The sequence below is a fragment of the Convolutriloba macropyga genome, chromosome 8 (genome assembly GCF_964194025.1).
Source record: "Convolutriloba macropyga chromosome 8, txConMacr16.3, whole genome shotgun sequence".
NCBI classification, from domain to species: Eukaryota; Metazoa; Xenacoelomorpha; order Acoela; family Convolutidae; genus Convolutriloba; species Convolutriloba macropyga.
Window position 1 is genome coordinate 47245255 of NC_134475.1, and position 12132 is coordinate 47257386.

General features: G+C 33.0%; 1 protein-coding gene across 1 annotated transcript in view; it reads right to left on the reverse strand.

Moving 5' to 3' along the window:
- LOC142345078 (uncharacterized) overlaps positions 1-10754 on the reverse strand; it is a 73954-nt gene extending 63200 nt beyond the window's left edge. Inside the window, exons 1-3 of the mRNA XM_075397162.1 lie at positions 10745-10754; positions 6479-6712; positions 3046-3126 (exon numbers count right to left, since the gene is read on the reverse strand). Of these exons, the coding sequence (XP_075253277.1) occupies positions 3046-3126; positions 6479-6712; positions 10745-10754 (325 nt within the window). The remainder of the gene's footprint in view (positions 1-3045; positions 3127-6478; positions 6713-10744) is intronic.
- Between the last annotated feature and the right edge of the window lie 1378 nt (positions 10755-12132).

The following is a 12132-nucleotide window of genomic DNA, read 5'->3' on the forward strand; positions in this document are numbered from 1 at the left end:
TTTTGTAAAACTTTTGGCGCTGACTTCTCAAAAAATGACTCTTACCTATTTCGTTGGAAATACCTGACTTGAAAGCAACAAATTCCGTTTTTGAGCATGAAGTGTTGTCATATTGCTGTTTTTTGAGTTTTTGACATATCGGTACCATTTGCAAATTCAGGAAATTGTCTATCTATCGAGGTAGATATGTTTGTGATGTAAGCTAAAGTACGTTAATGTTTAAAGTATTCGAAAAGTTTTCAATTTTCTTAATGTTTGATCAATTTTGCGTGTGTTTAAAAATTTTCAGCTGTTTTTATGCGCGTGTTTCTCAAAACTTGCAAAGTTTAAGAGACATTAACATTTCAAATTTTCCGAGATTGTTAAATGTATCTCGTTATTTTCTTAAATGACCATGACAGTTTCTTCACCAGCTCCAAATCGTGAATGCGTAATTTCTACTGTTCACTGTTGAAACTGGGTGCTCGCTAATTGGATGTTTTCCTGGATATTTTTTGACTCGCATTACTTTAACAACAGAAGTACTGATTGCTCTTTTAATGTTATAATGTTTTTACTTCTCTGACTTTGTGAAGGGAATTTTTTGTCTGATTTGTTCATAATGGTCAATTTGCCTGCCGACCCGAAGGAAAACAAAATTAACAAAGTTTTAATTGAGTTTTTTTGATATCTTTTTATGTCTTGTCCTTGTTTTTTTTTTTAAAAAAAACGTTATACTTTTCTATAAAATTTTCTTTTTTCCACAAGTCATAAATTACCGTTTTATTCTTGACTTATCTCACTTACTGTTTTGACTATATAGAGATTTTGTTTCAATTAAAGATATCTGAAATCATAGTGAGTAATAGCGAGGTCAAGTTAGCAAAAAGTGAAACAAATTGTTTGAACCGATAAATTGTTTCTTAAGAGACAGCCAATTAGGGCAACAAAATATTAGAGCCAATGCTATTCGGTGTGAATGCTAAATATATGTCGTTATTTTCACACTAAAATTCTTGCAGTGTTGAATGAATAGTTTTTCATTTTAGAAGTTGAAGTATGTTGAGTTTTGTAACCACAATTACAACCAAAATAGAACACCTAAAGGCAATTTTAGACCACTTTTGTAAAATAAGCTATAAACTTTCGATATTGCCGTGGTTCTTTTTCATCTTCAATCCTATTACACGTCGGAAAGTTTGGCACATCTCTTTTGGCTTTCGAGTTTTTGCTTAGAGGTTGAAACAGGTCTGGTGCGAAACAGGTCTGGTTAATCTTAATTTTTTTAGAACATTGTTACTTACCATTTCGCCCGAGATTATAGTTAAAAGAAACTGTTCTGAACAATGTAATGGTTAAACGCGAGGTGAATTCTGCATAAATAAAACAAATTGTTTGAACTCAGAATTCTTGTTTTTAAGTCATAGCGAAATATTCTCGTAAATACTTCTGGTGCGAAACATAGCTGGTGATAAACCTTCTTGTCTGTATTCTATTTATCTGATTTTTTTGGATCACTTTCTGAAAACGATGATGAAGCCGGTCTCCTCAACGTGTCAGGCTGTAGTTGTAATTTTTTCCGTTTTCCTTAGATATGAATGGCTCAAGATTTTGCAACAGATGTAGTCTTTTTCTTAAACGGGATTTCTAGGTCAAATAATTAGAAACTACAACGCAAATCACAAATAAGCAGGCTTGTGCATATTTACTTCGCTCTTATATTCCTTTGAATTAAAGTTTTTTATTCTAAAAGTTTCTTTGATTGTAATTTATGTGATTCTGAGTCTAACGGCTTATACCAAGAAAATTTTCATTTGTTCTAAAATGTTATAACAAATTCTTCAGGTGTGCTTTGAAAGTTGTAAAGCTCAGCTCACAGAAAACAAAGTGTGACCAAAGATATTTGAAGTTGTTTTGATGGGTTGATAAAAACAAAATCCAAAAACAAACAATTTTTTGAATTTTTTTCATCAAAGCTTTGTCACTTCATTTGTGAGAACAACCCAGGTTGAGTTCCAGACCCAATTTTGCGTCTGATTAGACTATCCAGACCAAAATTATCTCTGATCAGACTTTCCAGACGGAAATTAAACCTGATCAGACTTTCCAGACCCAAGTTACCTCTCATCAGATTTTCCAGGCACAGAGGGTCTCTGATCAGAGTACCATGGTCCAGACTCAAATTCAGCCCATTGCCCAGACCTTAATCATACTACGGCCAGACTCAAGTGCGCTGGAAGAAGTTATGATCAGACTCAAGTGCGCTCCAAATAGTCTGATCCGATAAAGATTTTATTTATGAACAAATCTCTTAATTTTGCTAAAAATATATTCATTTTGATACAAACTGATGTTTGCGGTATTTAATTCATCAAAGGAAAAACCAATTATAAAAGTATTGCTCAAGAAAACGAAACCCAAATGTTTAGAACAAATTTTATTTAGTGTACCGTTTAGTGTATATTTCTGACTCAATGGATGTGTTTAGACAACTTTCCATATGAAATATCGTGGTCTTCAGTTAATCAAAATTTCCTCTGAAGGGGACCGGCATTTGCTATCAGCTGGACTCCTTTTTCTGATCAGAGCCATCGGAATTTAGATAAGTCCTTGGTCAGAACTCTGCTTTATTGTTGCCTCTTGGCAGAGCCAACATCTCAAAATGAAAAAAAAAAATGAAAAAATAAGGCACCCGAAGTGGACCCTGATCAGACCCAATTGCGTTCGAAAACATTTTTGATCAGACCCAATTGCGCTCGAATCGTTTATGATCAGACTTTTCAGACCAAATTGACTGATCAGACCAACCCCAGACCATGGTCCAGATTGTAGTGCGCTCGAACTTCCATCCAGACCCTGTAATTTCGGTCTGGGAACACACGGGTGTGCGCATGATTGGGTCTGATCATAAAGCAATTTGGGTCTGCGCCTCAACCTTGGTAGTTGAAAAAAATTTCCCACTAATACTCTAAGTTTACCCAAACAGCCCGTCTTTGTAGTATCCTCATAACATTTTTTTTTAGTTGCAAGGAAATTGTTTTATGATTGTTGTGTTTGCGCGCTAACCTTTCTCTGACTGCTCTGATTGGCCTGGAGCTGCTTGTGACAATTGAACTGTTCCAGGACCATCCCGCGCAGTTCCAAGATCTGAAACAGAACAGTGATCCCCATCTGCATGACACTCGAATTTTTATCTACAATGAGATTTAAGCTTCCGGCAACACTTAAAGGCTATAGCAATAAATTTAAAAGCCATTTCTCTGATCCTCAACCAATAAAATTTAAACAAATGCTATTTTTGATAGTGTTTGTCGAAATCCATAACTGGTCAAAACAGACCCCTTAATTTAGTTCAAATTCTCCCTTATTTTGGAACAGTGGATTTTACTTACGAAAACTTGAGCTACACTTACACTAATCCGCCAGTGTTGTCCACAAAGGGCTTTTAGAGCCATTTCGTGGCCAAGACTGACAATGCATATTGGCCGTCACTGACAGAATTTTCTCAGCGGATTTTAAAAAGCAAGAAGAAGCAACTTTACATTCTTTAATTCCATTTTTTTCTAATTCACTTATCTGTTTAATCGATGATTAAATGCAAAAATATTTTTTCTCTCATAATTGAGATTAATTGATATAATCAAGGGCCACCAATTCTGATTTACGCAAATAGCGAAATCTAATACTCAAATCTTCAAATCTAATTACATTTGCCTATAAAAATACACTTACACTAATCCGTCAGTGTATTCACCGAAACGCGTTTGTGGACAATACCAAATTAATCCCCTCAAAAGATTTCAATCCCAGTCAATATAGCGAACATAAGTGTTTTCTATAGAACCAATGTAATAAGGTTGTGTGTGAAATCCACTTGCTGAAATCGGTCAATCATGCCCAATTTGGGGGCCTGTACTGACCACTAACGTCCAGTTGTCATTTCGAAAAACGGTAACGATCAAAACTACAATGGATTCATAGAAGCAAGGAAGCTACACTTGCTGTGAAGCAATGTTAAAATCACGTCCAAAAAACATGCCTGGTAGGTTGCCGAAAGATAGCCGCCGTTGATTCCCATAACTCTATTGGGATTGAAAGAAAAGAAAATATCAACAAAAATTGATTATTGTATAAAAACTTTTTTAAGTGCGATTTATTTTGATGTGATTTCGTAGTTGAACATACTCATGTCTCTCAGTGAGAGGCTACAGGGTCTAGTATTAATACTAATAAGCATTATAGATAGTAACTAAAACTTATGAGAACAAAGTTCAAGTACCGGTCTAAAAATGGGCTTTATGGGTTTATCCCGTTTCTATTTCCGACTTTGATTTTTTAATACTGACTCTCATCATTTTGAATTGCTTTGCTGAGCAACTGCTGTTCAAAAGGACTTTGAACAGAATGACAGAAGAGTGAAACTAGCCTAGAGAAGTCTAAGTTTTCACGCAAAATGTCGAAAAAGCGGCAAAAAGGTAAAACGAAAAAAAGTTCAACGAAGTAAAAAAAAATAGGAGCGCTATAATAGCCGGCTGAGAAGATGAGGGCGGCTATTAACAAGATTAATTGAAATGTTTTTCTTGCAGTGAGTTGTGTTGTGGCGGTAAGCCACAAATCAAGGTCATGCTGGTTACAGTTCGCCTTGAAAAGCTGAGCTTGAAAATATTTTTTTTCCATCGCGAGACATAGGAGAAGAAACTTTGCTAAGTATCAAAAAAGGGGAACCATGTTTCCTGTTATCTTGGCTGCAAAAGACATCAAGAGTGTAGATATCAAGATACAAAATAATCAAATTACAATACAACACAACATTGAAACATATAATAACTCTTCGACAAAAAAAATATCTTTCAATTGTTAAAAGACATTCAACTTTACCATTGATAACTTTGCTAGACAATGCAACACATTCAATATATTGTTGATATAATTTGACACATATTGTACATTTTATAAAGAATATAAGTAAATAATGCCAAGGCGTAGTCGCTATGTGTTTCGAAACCTTTAACTACATTGTAGAAATGCTAAGAAAATAATCATATCGAATATAAAAGATTCCAAATCTAGAAACAGTATATGAACACAAACAAACGAGCAACCGAAACAAAACCCTCAAAACAAAAATAATTTGTTGATTGCATTTTTGAAGCAGCTTTGGTTTTGTTAGAAGTGACTCCCTTAAATGAGTTGGTTTATAGGTGACGAAAAAACGGGCGATGGGCCCGGCAGTGTTTTGAGCCACAAAAATAAATTATTAAAACAAAAGGGTTTGCTGTTGACTCTCAAAAGGTCTTTTCCCGCTATGCTATGATTAACCCCTTTCGCGTAATGTTTAACGCGCTAGATTTACACAAAAAAATTTTGGTTCAAAACAAGTAGTGGTCCAATTTGAAAGTAGTTTAGTTGCACCTGCTGAGATGTAAAAAATGAAAAACTGTTCAAGAAAATGTTGCACCTTTCAAGAGACTTCGAAAAATGTAAGTGGCCTTTTGCTTTGAAAAACAAAATCTGTTCATCTCAAAAATGACAGCACCGATTGTAGATTAAATTATATACACATAATCGTCAGCATGAAACTAATTAATCTCGTTGGTAGCCCCAATTTTGTAGCATTGTAGCATTGTGATATGGGAAGCAATGCAAAAATAAAAAAATGGGGCAAAGTTTTTTGTTCCATTTTAAATTTCTCTGAACTTTTGAACTAAAATGTTAAACAAATAAGCTGCTTAAAACAATTCACCAATCGAGTTTTTCCATCAATGTGAATTCACTGGTTTTCCTGTCTTTGAAAGCAATATGATCAATTTTGTAGCATTGTGATCCCTATTGCTCAAATCAAATGCAAGCGGTACTTAAACTATTTGTAATTTCTGAAAACCCAGGCTTGCTACCCACTGCTTTTCTTATGCTCTAGAAATTATTGAAAAAACAATCTAAATTATTCATATACTGTAAGTTACAAATGAATTGGGGTCAAAAAGAACCTAATTTGTCAATTGTACTGCCTATTCAACCCGCAGTCAACCCCTTTATTCATCATACGTGTTCAAATGTTTGATTTTTTTCTGAGAGATCAGAAATGGAACAATGTTTCTTCCACAATTAAGGGCATTGTAATGATGTCATTTTTGTTTGCCTCTGTAAAATATTGATTGGCCACCATTATTGAGCTACCAAAATTTCTTCAGGAAAGCTTATCGTTCCTATCTCCCAAATTATTTGGAGGGATAGAATAAATGTTTTTTGGGCGACGGGTGATATGGTACTCTTAACTGAAATTAAGGAACATTTTGCTATTTTTTGAAATGCTTCCATTGTGCTGAAAAACACATCAAAATATCTGTTTAACCATAGTTTCGGTATATCAATTTTTGATCAAGTAAGCACCATCTTTGAACAAATGGGGTCAAACGCAGAAATCTTTTCATAGCTTTTTTTCTTTCGAAAATGGTCTTCTTATAAACAGGTTTCTAAACACGAGGATCAATCTACTTACCTTCTCTGGCAGTAGACGTTCCAGTTGGTTTTGGGGGTGGAGCACCTTCTTGTTCTGCAGTGACAGTGTTGTCTCCCACCTCCATGTAACTATCCAAAGGTGTCACCCCACCTTCACCTTCCCCCAATTGGTCCTTCTTCTCCTTCTCTCCCTCTCCCCCTAATCCACTCTTTAACTCGTCCTCGTCCTCATCCTCTTCCTCCTCTTGGTCTGTTGGTTTCCGTTGGGACTGATCTGTAAACAGATAATTATCATAAAAAAACCAATTTCGCATGGAATGCCTAGCCGACGGTTGCCTGAAAGATCTTGCAAGATTCTTGTCTATGACTGTTGTAGTGCAAGATCTTGCTTAAGACTAATCTTTTAAGACTTGGTAAAGATATCTCATATTTGTAAGGCTTAGTTGCAATAAACGCACCATATGTGTTACCGTACCGAGAATAGGGCCCACTATACATGCACAGTGCTAACCATAGCAAGAACATAAAAGGTTTCTTTGAGGCGGGACTTGATGCACCACAGATGACGAAACTTTCCAAGGTCAATTGCTCTCCACTGACTGGGTTTGGCTTTGGTAGTAGGTAATTTAATTGCAAGGAAGGCATAGCCTCAATTTGTCCGCGAAAATGGAGGCGGGCTACAATAATGTGGAGTTGAACCAGAAAGGGGTTAAAAATTTCCTAAAATTGACTCTCAAATCGCAAATATTTCTACAAGCAAATTTGGTAAATTTTAAAACCAGTGGAGCTCTAAGAGCACTGAGCAGAGACTTTATTACCTTGGGTCTTACCAGTTTAACCTGTTTTGAGGACAAAATGTTAAATAGTCAGACATAGAACCGATCAAGCAAAAAATAGTATCAAAAGAACAACAGGAACCAACTAATTTACACAATTAGATCAAACAAGTTCAATTTGATCAAACAAAGAACTAACAGAATTCTATGCAAATGTTTTTGATATTTTTGGTCATTGAAGTCAATTCTCGATTTATTCGATTTATTCAAACAGAGCACTAATTTTGCAAATAAGATGCTTTTTGATTTCTCCTCGAGGTATGAAAAATCTGCAGCTAATTTTTTCAATTATTTTTCTAAATATCAAAATCTAACGAATCGAAGCTTCTTAAAACCAAGAAAAAGAACAAAACAACAACTAATTTCATTCTTTATTCTTTTCCTCAAAATATCAAGTTACCGTTAATTGTTAGAAAAATTGCTGGTGGCTTAGAATCCGTCAGCATCAACTAAATTTTCGGCTTGAGAAACAAAATACCACGCATGACCACTTAACTGGTGTATCTAAAAAATATCGTGTTCGCTCGACTTTACTTACCTATTGTAAAACTTCATGTAGAAATGACAAAATAAGAATTACTAGCTGCTGGTAAGTCTAAGATGTTTAGCATTGGTTGTCTTAAATAATTAGATGGTCATAACTTCTTAGCTATGCCTCTAGATCAAATGGCGAAGATATACGGATGTAAAACTAAAACATTATATCCATATGAATACTTTGGTTTGGACTCGTATAATGAAGTTATAGGTAATCTAAAAATAGAAGACTTCAAATACTCTCTCTCGAATAAATTACCAACACAAGAAGAAGTAGATATCTTCAATAAAGACAACAGTCATAAGACTGGTAAAGATCTGACTATAGAGAATTCAAAAAATGATGTGGAAACATTAGACTATTGCATAAATGAATATGTTAAACTAAGTATGAAACAAATCATGCTCAATCCCCTACACTATGTAAGTCTGGAAGGCTATAGTTTTGATTGCTGGTTAATGTCAAGCGGTGTAACATCAGATACATTACAAGATAAACAAATGATAGATGACTTTGTTGAAGCAAAGAGAGGGGGCATATGTGGTATAATGGGAGATAGGATAGTCAACAATGGTGAAACAGGGATGAAGTCCTATTACAGAAATATCTGGTACATTGATGCAAACAACCTATACGGCTATGCAATGATGCAAGAACTACCTTATAAGGACTTCCAGTTTGCTACTATTACTACTACTACTACTCTTGATACTATATTAAATACACCAGATGATAGTGATCATAGTTATTATATAATTTGCGAAATTAATTTTACTGATACATGTAAAGATAGAACAGAGCAACCAGCATTAATGCCCGATAATAGAGAGATAAATGATAATGAATTGAGATACCGAGAAAGAGAGAAAAGTAAAACAAAAACAGAGAAATTAATCTTAGACCAAAACAACAAAACAGAATATATGGTTCATTATAGGATGTTAAAGTTCTATGTTAAGATGGGAGTAAAAGTAACTAAAATACATAGAGTAATTAAGTTTAAACAGGATAATATATGTAGAGATTATATACAAGACAATACTAATAAAAGAGCAACAGCTAAAACTGAAGCAGAAAAAGATGTAAGGATATTAATGAACAATTCACTATATAGAAGAATGTGCATGAATCCCCTACACTTCCTTCAAAGTAAGTTCTTACATGATGAAGAAAAGATATTGAAAAGTATAAGTAAACCAACATTTAAGAATTTAACTAGATATAAAGATTATAGCCAAATTGAATATATATAAAGAAAAAAATAGAATATGATATTCCAGTATATGTAGGTGTTACTATCTTAGAATTGAGTAAATTACACATGTATGATGTATTCTATAATATTTTTCAACCATCTCTCAATGATCTACAACTTCATTATATGGATACTGATAGTTTTGTATTAAGTTTTAGCGAGGGTAAAGTCGACAATGAACACATGGACTTATCCAATCTCGAACCTCCAATTAAAACTAATAATAAAGTTCCTGGCAAATTCAAACATGAATTAGGTAGTTAATTTATAGAAGAGTTTATAGCCCTGTCACCAAAGACATATAGTTTCAAAGACTATCCTAAGAATACTAAAAAAAGGAATAAAGAATTGTAATAATGTTAAACATGAGGAGTATTACAAGGCACTAATATATAATACAGAGAGAAGTGTAGATGAATGTAGAATACAAAATTTGGTGTTAACACGAGAACAACAAAAACAAGTAAGATTAGTCTAAGCACATTTGATGATAAAAGATTTTATTTAAATAATATTAAAAGCTATCCTCATGATGAGAATCTATATCTTTTTAAAAAAGATCTAGTAAATAAAATCTGCGAAGCGCCGAAGCCCGTTCCCCGATTAAGAAGCCATCATTAGATGGAGACAAAGACCTACTGGTTAATAATATTCTAGAACTAACCATTAATGATGATAGACAGTTAATTGAAGCTGCAATTACACTAATTAATGATTTATTATAATTATAATAAATGATTAAACTAGAAACACTTACAAAATTAAATAATCTAGAAAAACAAAACAGAAGAAAAAGATTAGAAGATAAATTAAAACAAGAAGAATATTATGGTGAAATAAAAGAGCTATTTGATTCAGTAACTAAAACTTTGAATGTAAACAATGAAGCAATGCAAGCTCTTCAAAACCAAACATTAGCAGCACTCGAGGACAATACTAATACTTTAAAGAGTGTGGAGCACCAAAGACAAAGTAGCTTTCTTGATAATCTGAGAAGCAGTTTCACTGATCAAGCCTCACCTATTTCACCTGTAAGTTTAAAAGATAATAGAGGTAAAACATTTGATGTAGACAATGATATGATTGAGATTTTATTACTAATGGGTAAGCAAACAAATAAACAATTCGAATTAATATAAATTGATCCAAATTCAAACAAATTTAAAACAAATGGTGTATATGTATCCCTAGTCCCTGATGGTATAAAAATGAAAGGTAAAGTCTATGATTTTTCTAAGGGTTTTGCTTTATTTATTACTAATGTAACCGAAAGAGATATAAAAGGTGATGAAAACAAAATAAAACAATTTCTAAGGGATATCGGTTATAAACCAAGAGGAGATACCAAAAGTAATAGATCGAAAGTTATAAGAAGAATGCTTGCTAATAGCTTGCTAGCCACTTCTCATGTTATATCAATACCAACCTCCAGTGAAGATGAAATATATCGTCGTGATACTAGTGATTATGAACAAGGGATAGTAGAAGAAGAAGAAGAAGAAGAAGAAGAAGAAGTGGAAACTGATTATGAGACTGATAAACAAATAGAAGCTAGTTGTCTTAGCAAAGCCGACCCAAATAACTTAATAGAAAGATTAGAATTATTATTACTGGAAACAAAAACTGATCATGATGGATTATATGATGAAATGCTAGATATATCTAAGCAACTTTTACCTATGAACATTATTAATCAAGAGCAACTACATTATTTTTTTAAACTATGGTAAATAAATAATGATGGAAAAACAACAACAACAACTTTTAGCTAAAGAAATGTTCAGTCCTCAAATAGCAAGGTTTAGAAGAGAAAGAATAATACCATTATATAAAGATGAAACATGGTCAGCTGATTTAATTGATAAGTCATCTCTAACTAAATAGAATAATAATTTTAAGTTTATTTTAACAGTAATAGATTTATTCACAAAATATGCATGGGCTATTCCATTAAAGAATAAATCTGGTTTATCTATAACTAATGGTTTTAAAATAGTATTTAAAATAGGTTTTAAAACAGTATTTAAAATAGTATTTTTAAAATAATTTCATATTTAAAGAATATGAAACAAAACTATATTCTACTTGTAGTGATTTAAAGGCTGTGTTTATAGAGCGATTCAATAGAACATTATTACACATAATTAATAAACCAATGTTCATCAATGGTGATGGTAATTGGGTAAATATACTAAGTGATGCAGTCATAACATATATCAATAACACTCATTCAACAATTAATATGACACCAGTTGATGCTTCTAATAATCCTGATAAAGTTAGATACTATGTTAAATCTAACAACGCAACACCAAAATTTAAAGTTGGTGATTACGTTAGAAATGCAGATAAACGTAATATCTTCTCTAAGGGATACATTTCTAATTGGAATAGAGAACTACTTAAAGTTAATGAAGTTTTGAACACACAACCACCAACATATAAGATAGACGATATGAATGGTGAGATAATAGAAGGTAAATATTACGAACAGGAATTATTAAAATCTGAGTTTGATTTTGAATCTAATAATAAAGTTTTAGAATCATTAAATATAGACCTACGGTCCTAAGCCAGCAACGCTGGACAGACCTACAGTCAGCTGCTTGGTAGATCCATTTCTTACTGTAAACAAATACAAAGATGACAAGAAATAGATTTAACCAAGCGAAACATCAATCGGGGAAGCCACTTCTTGGCTCATCGGGGAACAACTTAACAGTATGTAAGGCTCGTGTTTTATTCCTAGAAGATAATGATAATATTGACATGAAGGATACCTATAAACTTACAAATGTGCACCCTCCCATAGATGAAAAAGATGTTGTTAATAAAGAGTAATGTGACAATAACTTATTATCGTCTAATAAAAAAACGGATTTTTTAAGTAGAAATATAACCGAACTAAGAAAAGGGCATAATCAATTAAAACTAGGGATTGATAATAAAAAGTTTAATCAGAATATCACTAACATACAACTAAATGAAATGCTTACTACTGGGCTAAAAGAATTTAAAGAAGTTAATAAAAAGACTAATTCTTTTATAGATGAAGCCCTTTTAAA